This window comes from Oncorhynchus mykiss, chromosome 7 (genome assembly GCF_013265735.2).
Source record: "Oncorhynchus mykiss isolate Arlee chromosome 7, USDA_OmykA_1.1, whole genome shotgun sequence".
NCBI lineage: Eukaryota > Metazoa > Chordata > Actinopteri > Salmoniformes > Salmonidae > Oncorhynchus > Oncorhynchus mykiss.
The window spans coordinates 88,286,328-88,301,517 of record NC_048571.1 but is presented as its reverse complement, the minus strand read 5'-3'; the positions used below and the strand labels follow the sequence as shown (position 1 = coordinate 88,301,517).

At 44.3% G+C, this 15,190-nt stretch overlaps 1 protein-coding gene across 4 annotated transcripts in view; it reads left to right on the top strand.

The window, feature by feature from the left end:
* Positions 1–15,190, top strand: part of LOC110528687 (phosphatase and actin regulator 3) — a 91,636-nt gene that overhangs the window by 44,228 nt on the left and 32,218 nt on the right. For all 4 annotated transcript variants that reach the window (XM_036984335.1, XM_036984334.1, XM_036984333.1 and 1 more), the window contains exon 8: positions 9,806–9,959. In XM_036984335.1, the coding sequence (XP_036840230.1) occupies positions 9,806–9,959 (154 nt within the window). The remainder of the gene's footprint in view (positions 1–9,805; positions 9,960–15,190) is intronic.

Genomic DNA, 15,190 nt, shown 5'->3' with positions numbered 1-15,190 from the left:
AGAGGAGATAGAGAGCGAGAGCAGAGAGGAGAGGGAGAGTAGAGAGAGAGAGAGGAGAGAGAGAGAGGAAAAAGAGGAGAGAGAAGAGAAAGAGATAGGAGAGAGATATGAGAGAGAGATAGGAGAGAGAGTTTTGAAGTTTAAAAAAAACTGGAACCCACCTCACAATAAACCTTCAAACAAAGAAAAACATGGTTGAACATCAATTAGAAGCACAACACCACATCCTCCTCCACAGTAACTCAACACAACACCACATCCTCCTCCACAGTAACTCAACACAACACCACATCCTCCTCCACAGTAACTAAACACAACACCACATCCTCCTCCACAGGAACTCAACACAACACCACATCCTCCTCCACAGGAACTAAACACAACACCACATCCTCCTCCACAGGAACTGAACACAACACCACATCATCCTCCACAGTAACTCAACACAACACCACATCCTCCTCCACAGGAACTAAACACAACACCACATCCTCCTCCACAGTAACTCAACACAACACCACATCCTCCTCCACAGTAACTCAACACAACACCACATCCTCCTCCACAGGAACTCAACACAACACCACATCCTCCTCCACAGTAACTCAACACAACACCACATCCTCCTCCACAGTAACTCAACACAACACCACATCCTCCTCCACAGTAACTCAACACAACACGACATCCTCCTCCACAGGAACTCAACACAACACCACATCCTCCTCCACAGGAACTAAACACAGCACCACATCCTCCTCCACAGTAACTCAACACAACACCACATCCTCCTCCACAGGAACTCAACACAACACCACATCCTCCTCCACAGTAACTCAACACAACACCACATCCTCCTCCACAGTAACTCAACACAACACCACATCCTCCTCCACAGTAACTCAACACAACACGACATCCTCCTCCACAGGAACGCAACACAACACCACATCCTCCTCCACAGGAACTAAACACAGCACCACATCCTCCTCCACAGTAACTCAACACAACACCACATCCTCCTCCACAGGAACTAAACACAACACCACATCCTCCTCCACAGGAACTAAACACAACACCACATCCTCCTCCACAGTAACTCAACACAACACCACATCCTCCTCCACAGGAACTAAACACAACACCACATCCTCCTCCACAGTAACTCAACACAAGACCTCATCCTCCTCCACAGGAACTAAACACAACACCTCATCCTCCTCCACAGTAACTCAACACAACACCTCATCCTCCTCCACAGGAACTAAACACAACACCACATCCTCCTCCACAGTAACTCAACACAGCACCACATCCTCCTCCACAGTAACTCAACACAACACCTCATCCTCCTCCACAGGAACTAAACACAACACCACATCCTCCTCCACAGTAACTCAACACAGCACCACATCCTCCTCCACAGGAACTAAACACAGCACCACATCCTCCTCCACAGTAACTCAACACAACACCTCATCCTCCTACACAGGAACTAAACACAACACCACATCCTCCTCCACAGGAACTAAACACAACACCACATCCTCCTCCACAGTAACTCAACACAACACCTCATCCTCCTCCACAGGAACTAAACACAACACCTCATCCACAGTAACTAAACACAACACCACATCCTCCTCCACAGTAACTCAACACAACACCACATCCTCCTCCACAGGAACTAAACACAACACCACATCCTCCTCCACAGTAACTCAACACAACACCACATCCTCCTCCACAGTAACTCAACACAACACCACATCCTCCTCCACAGTAACTCAACACAACACCACATCCTCCTCCAAAGTAACTCAACACAACACCTCATCCACAGTAACTCAACACAGCACCACATCCTCCTCCACAGTAACTCAACACAACACCTCATCCACAGTAACTAAACACAACACCTCATCCTCCTCCACAGTAACTAAACACAACACCACATCCTCCTCCACAGGAACTAAACACAACACCACATCCTCCTCCACAGTAACTCAACACAACACCTCATCCACAGTAACTAAACACAACACCACATCCTCCTCCACAGGAACTAAACACAACACCACATCCTCCTCCACAGTAACTCAACACAACACCTCATCCACAGTAACTCAACACAGCACCACATCCTCCTCCACAGGAACTAAACACAACACCACATCCTCCTCCACAGTAACTCAACACAAGACCTCATCCACAGTAACTCAACACAGCACCACATCCTCCTCCACAGGAACTAAACACAACACCACATCCTCCTCCACAGTAACTCAACACAACACCACATCCTCCTCCACAGGAACTAAACACAACACCACATCCTGCTCCACAGGAACTAAACACAACACCACATCCTCCTCCACAGTAACTCAACACAACACCACATCCTCCTCCACAGGAACTAAACACAACACCTCATCCTCCTCCACAGGAACTAAACACAACACCACATCCTCCTCCACAGTAACTCAACACAACACCACATCCTCCTCCACAGTAACTCAACACAACAGACTTTGAATACCCCATATATTCATAGACAGCCCAATGTTGTTAACCAGTTTGTAACAGGTAAACTCACCCCTCAGTCTCGCTGCCAACATCCCCTCCACCATCTCCACAGACCCCTGTCCCCGAATACTGTTCTTTTGTGTCTTCCAAACTGCTAATTTAGCTGCCCCCCGACACAACGTCAAGTTAGAGAACTACACCCCTTCAACTAAACCTGTATTTTGGCCCACATATATACTGTTGGGAAGAGAAAGCCTCTCCCAGAGCTGAAAACCAACTAGTGATCAGGTCAATCATCCCGACCAACCTGAAACACTGTAAGAACAGATGTGCCAGAGTTTCAGACTCAGCACAGAATAGACACCCCTCCCCAACAGGAAGATCCAGGTGTATCAGATGCAGAATAGACACCCCTCCCCAACAGGAGGATCCAGGTGTATCAGATGCAGAATAGACACCCCTCCCCAACAGGAGGGTCCAGGTGTATCAGATGCAGAATAGACACCCCTCCCCAACAGGAGGATCCAGGTGTATCAGATGCAGAATGGGCACCCCTCCCCAACAGGAGGATCCAGGTGTATCAGATGCAGAATGGACACCCCTCCCCAACAGGAGGATCCAGGTGTATCAGATGCAGAATGGACACCCCTCCTCAACAGGAGGATCCAGGTGTATCAGATGCAGAATGGGCACCCCTCCCCAACAGGAGGATCCAGGTGTATCAGATGCAGAATGGGCACCCCTCCCCAACAGTAGGATCCAGGTGTATCAGATGCAGAATGGACACCCCTCCCCAACAGGAGGATCCAGGTGTACCAGATGCATATTGGACACCCCTCCCCAACAGGAGGATCCAGGTGTAGGAGATGCAGAATGGGCACCCCTCCCCAACAGGAGGGTCCAGGTGTATCAGATGCAGAATGGACACCCCTCCCCAACAGGAGGATCCAGGTGTACCAGATGCATATTGGTGGCTATGGCTCCATGTGTTATCCTCCATTGGAGGTCAGCTGTCCTCTTTTCATCAGCTTTTTGGGAAGGCACCTGCACCAAACACACACCCGCCCACCTCGTCGATTTGACCCCTTCCAGGGAAGAAGCCCTGGCCACTTAAAAAAATATTATGTTCATGGCCTTCTTTCCCACCACCTTGAACTCCCCCAGCTCCGGGGTATGGAAGGAAATCAGCTCTCCTCATCAATGTCTAAAAAAAATCTAAAATCAAAAATATAAATCAAAGTTTACTTGTCACGTGCGCCGAATACAATACAAGGTGTTGTTGACCTTACAGTGAAATGCTTTCTTACAGGCTCTAACCAATAGTGCAAAAAAGGTGTTAGGTGAACAATAGGTAAGTAAAGAAATAAAAACAACAGTAAAAAGACAGGCTATATACAGTAGAGAGGCTATGTACAGTAGAGAGGCTATATACAGTAGAGAGGCTATATACAGTAGAGAGGCTATATACAGTAGAGAGACTATATACAGTAGAGAGGCTATATACAGTAGAGAGGCTATATACAGTAGAGAGGCTATATACAGTAGAGAGGCTATGTACAGTAGAGAGGCTATATACAGTAGAGAGGCTATATACAGTAGAGAGGCTATATACAGTAGAGAGGCTATATACAGTAGAGAGGCTATATACAGTAGAGAGACTATATACAGTAGAGAGGCTATATACAGTAGAGAGGCTATATACAGTAGAGAGACTATATACAGTAGAGAGGCTATATACAGTAGAGAGGCTACATACAGTAGAGAGGCTATATACAGTAGAGAGACTATATACAGTAGAGAGGCTATATACAGTAGAGAGGCTACATACAGTAGAGTGGCTATATACAGTAGAGAGGCTATGAACAGTAGAGAGGCTATATACAGTAGAGAGACTATATACAGTAGAGAGGCTACATACAGTAGAGTGGCTATATACAGTAGAGAGGCTATATACAGTAGAGAGGCTATATACAGCAGAGAGGCTATATACAGTAGAGAGGCTATATACAGTAGAGAGGCTGCATACAGTAGAGTGGCTATATACAGTAGAGAGGCTATATACAGTAGAGAGGCTATATACAGTAGAGAGGCTATATACAGTAGAGAGGCTATATACAGTAGAGAGGCTATATACAGTAGAGAGGCTATATACAGCAGAGAGGCTATATACAGTAGAGAGGCTGTATACAGTAGAGAGGCTACATACAGTAGAGTGGCTATATACAGTAGAGAGGCTATGAACAGTAGAGAGGCTATATACAGTAGAGAGGCTATGAACAGTAGAGAGGCTATATACAGTAGAGAGGCTACATACAGTAGAGTGGCTATATACAGTAGAGAGGCTATATACAGTAGAGAGGCTGTATACAGCAGAGAGGCTACATACAGTAGAGAGGCTATATACAGTAGAGAGGCTATATACAGCAGAGAGGCTACATACAGTAGAGAGGCTATATACAGTAGAGAGGCTGTGAACAGTAGAGAGGCTGTGAACAGTAGAGAGGCTATATACAGTAGAGAGGCTACATACAGTAGAGAGGCTATGAACAGTAGAGAGGCTATATACAGTAGAGAGGCTACATACAGTAGAGAGGCTATATACAGTAGAGAGGCTATGAACAGTAGAGAAGCTATATACAGTAGAGAGGCTACATACATTAGAGTGGCTATATACAGTAGAGTGGCTATATACAGTAGAGAGGCTATATACAGTAGAGAGGCTATATACAGCAGAGAGGCTATATACAGCAGAGAGGCTATATACAGTAGAGAGGCTATATACAGTAGAGAGGCTACATACAGTAGAGTGGCTATATACAGTAGAGAGGCTATGAACAGTAGAGAGGCTATATACAGTAGAGAGGCTATGAACAGTAGAGAGGCTATATACAGTAGAGAGGCTACATACAGTAGAGTGGCTATATACAGTAGAGAGGCTATATACAGTAGAGAGGCTATATACAGCAGAGAGGCTATATACAGTAGAGAGGCTATATACAGTAGAGAGGCTACATACAGTAGAGTGGCTATATACAGTAGAGAGGCTAAGAACAGTAGAGAGGCTATATACAGTAGAGAGGCTATGAACAGTAGAGAGGCTATATACAGTAGAGAGGCTACATACAGTAGAGTGGCTATATACAGTAGAGAGGCTATGAACAGTAGAGAGGCTATATACAGTAGAGAGGCTATGAACAGTAGAGAGGCTATATACAGTAGAGAGGCTACATACAGTAGAGTGGCTATATACAGTAGGGAGGCTACATACAGTAGAGAGGCTATATACAGTAGAGAGGCTATATACAGTAGAGGCTACATACAGTAGAGAGGCTATATACAGTAGAGAGGCTATATACAGTAGAGAGGCTATATACAGTAGAGGCTACATACAGTAGAGAGGCTATGAACAGTAGAGAGGCTATATACAGTAGAGAGGCTATATACAGTAGAGGCTACATACAGTAGAGATACTATATACAGTAGAGAGGCTATATACAGTAGAGGCTATATACAGTAGAGAGGCTATATACAGCAGAGAGGCCATATACAGTAGAGAGGCTACATACAGTAGAGAGGCCATATACAGCAGAGAGGCTATGAACAGTAGAGAGGCTATATACAGTAGAGAGGCTATATACAGTAGAGGCTACATACAGTAGAGAGACTATATACAGTAGAGAGGCTACATACAGTAGAGAGACTATATACAGTAGAGAGGCTATGAACAGTAGAGAGGCTATATACAGTAGAGAGGCTATGAACAGTAGAGAGACTATATACAGTAGAGAGGCTATGAACAGTAGAGAGGCTATATACAGTAGAGAGGCTACATACAGTAGAGAGGCTATATACAGTAGAGAGGCTATGAACAGTAGAGAGTCTATATACAGTAGAGAGGCTATGAACAGTAGAGAGGCTATATACAGTAGAGAGGCTATATACAGTAGAGAGGCTATATACAGTAGAGAGGCTATATACAGTAGAGAGACTATATACAGTAGAGAGGCTATATACAGTAGAGAGACTATATACAGTAGAGAGACTATATACAGTAGAGAGGCTATATACAGTAGAGAGGCTATATACAGTAGAGGCTACATACAGTAGAGAGACTATATACAGTAGAGAGGCTATATACAGTAGAGGCTATATACAGTAGAGAGGCTATATACAGCAGAGAGGCCATATACAGTAGAGGCTATATACAGTAGAGAGGCTATATACAGCAGAGAGGCTATATAGAGTAGAGAGGCTATATAGAGTAGAGAGGCTATATACAATAGAGAGGCTACATACAGTAGAGAGGCTATATACAGCAGAGAGGCTATATAGAGTAGAGAGGCTATATACAGTAGAGAGACTATATACAGTAGAGAGGCTATATACAGTAGAGAGGCTATATACAGTAGAGAGGCTATATACAGTAGAGAGGCTATATACAGTAGAGAGACTATATACAGTAGAGAGGCTATATACAGTAGAGGCTACATACAGTAGAGAGACTATATACAGTAGAGAGGCTATATACAGTAGAGGCTATATACAGTAGAGAGGCTATATACAGCAGAGAGGCCATATACAGTAGAGGCTATATACAGTAGAGAGGCTATATACAGCAGAGAGGCTATATAGAGTAGAGAGGCTATATACAGTAGAGAGGCTATATACAATAGAGAGGCTATATACAGTAGAGAGGCTATATACAGCAGAGAGGCTATATAGAGTAGAGAGGCTATATACAGTAGAGAGGCTATATACAATAGAGAGGCTACATACAGTAGAGAGGCTATATACAGTAGAGAGGCTATATACAGTAGAGAGGCTATATACAGTAGCGAGGCTATATACAGTAGAGAGGCTATATACAGTAGAGAGGCTATACACAGTAGCAAGGCTATATACAGTAGCTAGGCTATGTACCGTAGCTAGGCCATAAAGTAGCGAGGCTATATACAAACACCGGTTAGTCAGGCTGATTGAGGTAGTATGTACATGTAGATATGGTTAAAGTGACTATGCATATATGATGAACAGAGAGTAGCAGTAGCGTAAAAGAGGGGTTGGGGGGGGGCAATGCAAATAGTCTGGGTAGCCATTTGATTACCTGTTCAGGAGTCTTATGGCTTGCGGGGTAAAAACTGTTGAGAAGCCTTTTTGTCCTAGACTTGGCACCCCGGTACCGCTTGCCATGTGGTAGTAGAGAGAACAGTCTATGACTAGGGTGGCTGGGGTCTTTGACTATTTTCAGGGCCTTCCTCTGACACCGCCTGGTGTAGAGGACCTGGATGGCAGGAAGGTTGGCCCCAGTGATGTACTGGGCCGTACGCACTACCCTCTATAGTGCCTTGCGGTCAGAGGCCGAGCAATTGCTCTACCAGGCAGTGATGCAACCGGTCAGGATGCTCTCGATTTTGCAGCTGTAGAACCTTTTGAGGATCTCAGGACCCATGCCAAATCTTTTTAGTTTCCTGAGGGCGAAGAGGTTTTGTTGTGCCCTCTTCACGACTGTCTTGGTGTGTTTGGACCATGTTAGTTTGTTGTTGATGTGGACACCAAGGAACTTGAAGCTCTCAACTTGCTCCACTACAGCCCCGTCGATGAGAATGGGGGCGTGCTCGGTCCTCCTTTTCCTGTAGTCCACAATCATCTCCTTTGTCTTGATCACATTGAGGGAGAGGTTGTTGTCCTGGCACCACCTGGCCAGGTCTCTGACCTCCCTATAGACTGTCTCGTCGTTGTCTGTGATCAGGCCTACCACTGTTGTGTCGTCTGCAAACTTAATGATGGTGTTGGAGTCGTGCCTGGCCGTGCAGTCGTGGGTGAACAGGGAGTACAGGAGGCTGTGTAGGCTGTGTCGACCCAGCTAGAACCATCACAGTACAACAGTCCCTTGGCTGCTAGAACCGTCCCTGTACAACAATCCCTTGGCTGCTAGAACCGTCCCTGTACAACAGTCTCTGGGCTGCTAGAACCGTCCCTGTACAACAGTCTCTGGGCTGCTAGAACCGTCCCTGCACAACAGTCTCTGGGCTGCTAGAACCGTCCCTGCACAACAGTCTCTGGGCTGCTAGAACCATCCCTGCACAACAGTCTCTGGGCTGCTAGAACTGTCCCTGCACAACAGACCCTGGGCTGCTAGAACTGTCCCTGCACAACAGTCTCTGGGCTGCTAGAACCGTCCCTGTACAACAGTCTCTGGGCTGCTTGAAGCCTGAAAGCCATGATCCCAGAAGAAATGTCCACCAGGCCTCGCCCACCCACGTGCAGTGGCAGGTACAGGGCTGCAGCTTTAATACAATGTTGTCCAGACCAGAAGGAATTGACAAGGGTCCTCTGAAGCTCTTGTATCAGGTGGCTGTAAAATCATTAGTCTGTGCCACAGGGTAGAGGCTGCTAGGTTATTGGCTACCAGCACCCTTCCCCTATGAGACAGTTGGGGTAGCACCTATTTAAACCTAGGCAATCTAGCACACACCTTCTCCACTACACCCACCCAATTATTATTTTTTAATGACATAGGAGCCTAGAAAAAAAAACCTTGTCTTCATCCCATCCCCACTGAAGTCCTGTCTGTGTGTTACTGTGAAAGACAGGGGGTTCCCTCCCTTATAGACCTGCTGGGATATAGGTGTGTGTGTGTGTGTGTGTGTGTGTGTGTGTGTGTGTGTGTGTGTGTGTGTGTGTGCGTGTGTGTGTTACTGTGAAAGACAAGGGGTTCCCTCCCTTATAGACCTGCTGGAATAATGGTAAAGACCCAGTGGGGTAATAATTGTGTGTCTCTGTGTGTGTCTCTGTGTGTCTCTGTGTGTGTGTGTGTGTGCGTGCGTTCGTGCGTTCGTGCGTGCGCGTGAGTGTGCGTGTGTGTGTGTCTCTGTGTGTGTGTGTGTGTGTGCGTGCGTTCGTGCGTGCGCGTGCGCGTGCGTGTGTGTGTGTGTGTCTCTGTGTGTGTGTGTGTGTGTGTGTGTGTGTGTGTGTGTGTGTGTGTGTGCGTGTGTCTGTGTCTGTGTGTGTGTGTGTGTGTGTGTGTGTGTGCGTGTGTGTGTGTGTGTGTGTGTGTGTGTGTGTGTGTGTGTGTCTGTGTGTCTGTGTGTGTGTGTCTCTGTGTGTGTGTGTGTGCGTGTGCGTGTGCGTGTGCGTGTGCGTGTGCGTGTGTGTGTGTGTGTGTGTGTGTGTGTGTGTGTGTGTGTGTGTGTGTGCGTGCGTGCGTGCGTGCGTGCGTGCGTGCGTGCGTGCGTGTGTGCGTGCGTGCGTGCGTGCGTGTGTGTGTGTGTGTGTGTAGGCACCCTGCCGCGGCGGATGCGTAAGGAGTTGTTAACGGTGAAGCTTCGTAACCGGCCCAGTCAGCAGGAGCTGGAGGACAGAAACATCTTCCCTGTTCGCTCAGACCTGGAGAGACAGGAGACACGACAGCACATAGAGACCAAGCTGGCCAAGTGAGTCCCCTATCTACCTATCTACCTATCTATCTACCTATCTATCTATCTATCTATCTATCTATCTGCCCATCTGCCCATCTGCCCATCTGCCCATCTGCCCATCTGCCCATCTGCCCATCTGCCCATCTGCCCATCTGCCTATCTGCCTATCTGCCTGCCTGTCTCTGTCTGTCTGTCTGTCTGTCTGTACACTGCTGTATATTGCCAGGTGTGGGAGTATATCAATGTTTGGTTTGTTTTCTAATTCTTTGTGGATCTGTGTAATCTGAGGGAAATATGTGTCTCTAATATGGTCATACATTGGACAGGAGGTTAGGAAGTGCAGCTCAGTTTCCACCTCATTTTGTGGGCAGTGTGCACATAGCCTGTATTCTCTTGAGAGCCAGGTCTGCCTACGGCAGCCTTTCTCAATAGCAAGACTATGCTCACTGAGTCTGTACATAGTCTAAGATTTTTTTAATGTATGGTCTGTCACAGTGACCAGGCATTCTGTTTAGGGCCAGATAGCATTTCAATGTGCTCTATTCCTTGGTTGATTCTGTCCAGTGTGTCAAATGGTTATCATTTTGCTTTCTCATAATTTGGTTGGGTCTAATTGTGTTGCTGTCCTGGGGCTTTGTGGGCGTTGTTTGTGTTTGTGAACAGAGCCCTAGAACCAGCTGGCTGAGGGCTCTTTTTTAGGTTAATCTCTCTGTAGGTGAGGGCTTTGTGGTGGAATGTGTGGGAATCCCTTTTAGGTGGTTGTAGAATGGAACAGCTCTTGTCTGGATGTAGATAACTAGCAGGGACAGTCTTAATTCTGCTCTGCATTGTTTGGGGTTTTGCCTTGTACACAAATTATATTTTTGTAGAATTCTGCATGGAGAGTCTCAATTCAGTGTTTGTCAATTAATTTAGTGAATTCTTAGTTGGTGAGTGGACCCCAGACCTCACAACCATAGAGGGCAATGGGTTCGATAACTGATTGAAGCACTGACCAATGCTGACCACAACTGACAAATGCTGAACTACTACAGCTTGCAGGTGTGTTCTGTTCAGGTCCAGAGTTGAGACAGCCCTTGGGTTCACAGAGTACTGTTTTAATTAAGAGAAACGTGAGGGAGATCAGCTGTTATATTTAGAGTAACGTGAGGGAGATTAGCTGTTATATTTAGAGAAACGTGAGGGAGATCAGCTGTTATATTTAGAGTAACGTGAAGGAGATCAGCTGTTATATTTAGAGTAACGTGAAGGAGATCAGCTGTTATATTTAGAGTAACGTGAGGGAGATCAGCTGTTATATTTAGAGTAACGTGAGGGAGATCAGCTGTTATATTTAGAGTAACGTGAGGGAGATCAGCTGTTATATTGAGAGTAACATGAGGGAGATCAGCTGTTATATTGAGAGTAACGTGAGGGAGATCAGCTGTATTTGTGTGTGTGTGTGTGTGTGTGTGTGTGTGTGTGTGTGTGTGTGTGTGTGTGTGTGTGTGTGTGTGTGTGTGTGTGTGTGTGTGTGTGTGTGTGTGTGTGTGTGTGTGTGTGTGTGTGTGTGTGTGTATTGTATATTCTCTGTTTTCGGTTCCAGGTAGAACCCTTTTTCGGCTTACAAACAACATCCTTTCTACAGAGGGTTCTACACGCAACCCAGAAGGTTTCTACCTGGAACCAATAAGGGTTCTCCTATGGGGACAGCCGAAGAACCCTTGAATAACTATTTTTCTGTAGGAGTGTGCAATCAAATATATCCTATCCTCTTATGACCAGGATTCTGAACACGAAACATGTCATCAGACCAGACTGTCTGCTTGATGTTTTCGGTTCGGTCATCAGGAATGTTGATTTCAGTCCACTTCTCTTTTGTACAGTACACACGTCCTTAATATAGCTTTGAACAGCTAGAGTACAACAGTATTTCATAACACCCTTCTGTACTGAATCCCAAACGCCTCTCTATTCCCTATACGAGCCCTATAAGGCTTTGTTAAAAGTAGTGCACTATATGGGAAATAGAGAGCCTTTTGGGATGCAGAACACTGTCATTTTTATGAAATACTGTTGTACTCTAGCTGTTAAAAGCTATTTTAAGGACGCGTGTTCGTACAGTACAAAGAGAACTGGACTGAAATCAATATGACTGATGGCTGAACTGAGCACATTATTAAGTAGACAGATGAACAGGCAAGTATAGGCCTAAATGATTGGTCAGAACATAGTGTCAGAACATTGTCCATCTGTCTGTCTGCACTGTGTTTTCAGACCGTTACATTCATTCAAAACTAAACAGTTGTGACTGACAAATAAGCCATGCTATTAGGGTCAATTCAAATTGAAGTCTGAATTTCTGTTGTTCAGCGCCTGAGTCAATTCAAATTGAAGTCTGAATTTCTATTGTCCATTGTTAGGGTCAATTCAAATTGAAGTCTGAATTTCGATTGTCTAGTGTTAGGGTCAATTCAAATTGAAGTCTGAATTTCTATTGTCCAGTGTTAGGGTCAATTCAAATTGAAGTCTGAATTTCTACTGCCCTTTGCCTGAAGAGAGGCTCCAGTCTTCAGAATGTAGTGTGTCGACTCACTCTGTCCACAGCGGGTGAAAAAACGCGTTTCGGTGATGAAACTTCCTTGAGTTATAAAGGACATTTCACCAAGACAGATATTATTTATTTTTTATGTGCTGAATCATTCATTTGGGGTCTTTCTTTAACATATCCTTAACATGATCTAAAATACATCCAATGAAAAGCCCAGAGCTCTGTTGACGTAACGGTTTCTCGTAACAACTTTTGAAGACTTTATATTTATGTGTGTCTCCGTCTTCAAAGTTGTTTTCCGATTGGTCGAATAATTATTTGAACACTCAACCACCTCCGCTGGTTGGTCGTTCAGAGAGAGGGGTTTGGACATTGGTAAGTTGTTGCCATTGATGATCAGCTCCTTTTATCTTTTCCACATTGACGTGCCGGTCAAGTGGCCCTCCACCTATTCTTGAAGGTTGTTGGTCTGTTTATAAACAGCTGTCCCCATCTGACGTAGCATCTTTAATAAAGAGCCCTACCAGAGCCATGTCATCCACGTAGTTGAAAAGGCTCACATTGCTTCCTCGGATCTTAATGAACTTAATAAACGTTTGTATATTTATCTAAATGCGTTTTTTTGGGGGCAGAAATCCTTTCTGGAACATGTGAACTTTAATGTGCCTTAATAACAAACTTGTATTCAAACTGTAAATACGAATACAATTGTTTAATTACAAGCCTAGTTGGTTTTTAACTTTATTTGTTTATCAAAAAGCATTTATTTTTTTGGCAGAAATGCCATCTGAAACATTTGAATTTTCATATGCCTTTATAACAAATGTCTATGTCATCTGTAAATATGAATAAAACAGTTCAATTATGAGCCTAGTTGGTTTAGCCATTGAAAAAGTCAGCAACCTTTCCTCTAGCCATGATTGGCTGAGATAATGAGTGGGCTGGACATAACGAGAGATGAGTTCGGATTGGTCTGCCATGTAGCTTCTGTCTATAACATCAGCTGCTCAGTATGTCTAGGTAATGCTTTCTAACGTGTTTTTTTTTATAAAGACATCACGTAGTAGAACTGGATCAGTGTTGCTCTCCACTTTCAGGAGAACCGAGTTTTGAAATCAGTGGAATTAGAGTATAATAGCTAAGGAGATGGAGAACATTCTGCCGTTTGATTGCAAATATGCAGACATAGTCAAATTGAGAACACACAGAAGGCTGTTGTATAAAACACCTGTCTCCGGATTACATCTTCAAACTAAGGGCATCCATAACAGAGAGGGAGATGTATACGGGTAAGATAGTCTAACTAGCTACATTTTCAGATATTACACATTTCTAATTTTGTCAGGCACTCGTTTAGAGTAGTGTTAGCTAGCTAGTTAGCTAATGTTATCTGGCTGGCTCGCTATCTGTGTAGTAATATTATTTGTATCTCAGAGCCATTATCATTGCTAGTTATAGCCTGATGTTAGCTAGCTAACGTTGATCCTGGTTGGTTAGCTACCTGCAGTTTCATGCGGGGTAGTGACATTATGAGTTGGTATTATGGTTCAGTGTTTAGCTAGCCAGCTAGCCACATTTCTAAACAAAAGACTCCACTATGCAAGTTACCATTTCAATAGAATGTTCATGATGTCACTGCGACAACTGTCAATAGACGTAGCTGGTAAATTCACTCTGGCTATCTACTCCGATTTCAGAGCACTCTCATCTGAGTGTGCCAGAGCGCTCTGGATAACATAAAAACAGCCTAACCAGCTCTACTAGGGTCAGTAAAATGGTCAGAGTGAGCTGTTCTCTCATTTGTGTCTGGAAGTAGCTAGCAAGCTAGCCAACGTTAGCCGTTTAGCTTGGGTGCTTGACTGCTGTTGTGAGGTCAGAACGCTCGGATCAACCCTACTCCTCAGCCAGAGCGTCCAGTGTGGCTCTGAACGCTCCGAGAGCGAAATGCTCTGAAGTTACGAACGTCTGGAGCGCACTCTGGCATTCCAGATTAAATGTACGAACACACCCGTAGTATAAACCAACCTTTAGTCTTTAATTAAATCTTTGATTGTTTACTAAACTACTCACTGCATTTAAAACATGGCCTCACATGTGAATCCTTAAAGAGATGGGTGGGGCCCAGGCTTAAGAGGGTGTGAATGATGCTGAATGGGTGTAGACAAAGAAGAGCTCTCCAGTAGGTGTACCAAAACATTGAAGGGCCATTTTCTCAAAAGTGAGTTTGCAAGTTTATCAACTTTCAAATAAAAAATACTTTCCCATTGTTCTTCAACTGTAGTGTATTTTATATATATATTATATATAATTTTGTAGCTCTGAGTCTCTACTTTTATCCAATGTAAAAAACACAATTTCAAACTTTGCTACCTAAGATCGATTGGAGCCGGTCAGTCACATGTCTCTATGTATCTATATCTCTGTATATCTCTGTATATCTATACCTCTGTATATCTCTATATATATATGTCTTTGTATATCTATATCTCTGTATATCTATATATCCGTATTTCTATATTTCTGTATATCTATATCTCTGTATATCTATGCCTCTGTATATCTCTATATATCTCTGTCTTTGTATATCTATATCTCTGTATATCTATATCTCTATAAATCTATATATCTATGTATTTCTATATCTATATCTCTGTATATCTATATATATTTATATCTCTGTATATCTATATCTCAATATATCTATGTCTATGTTTAT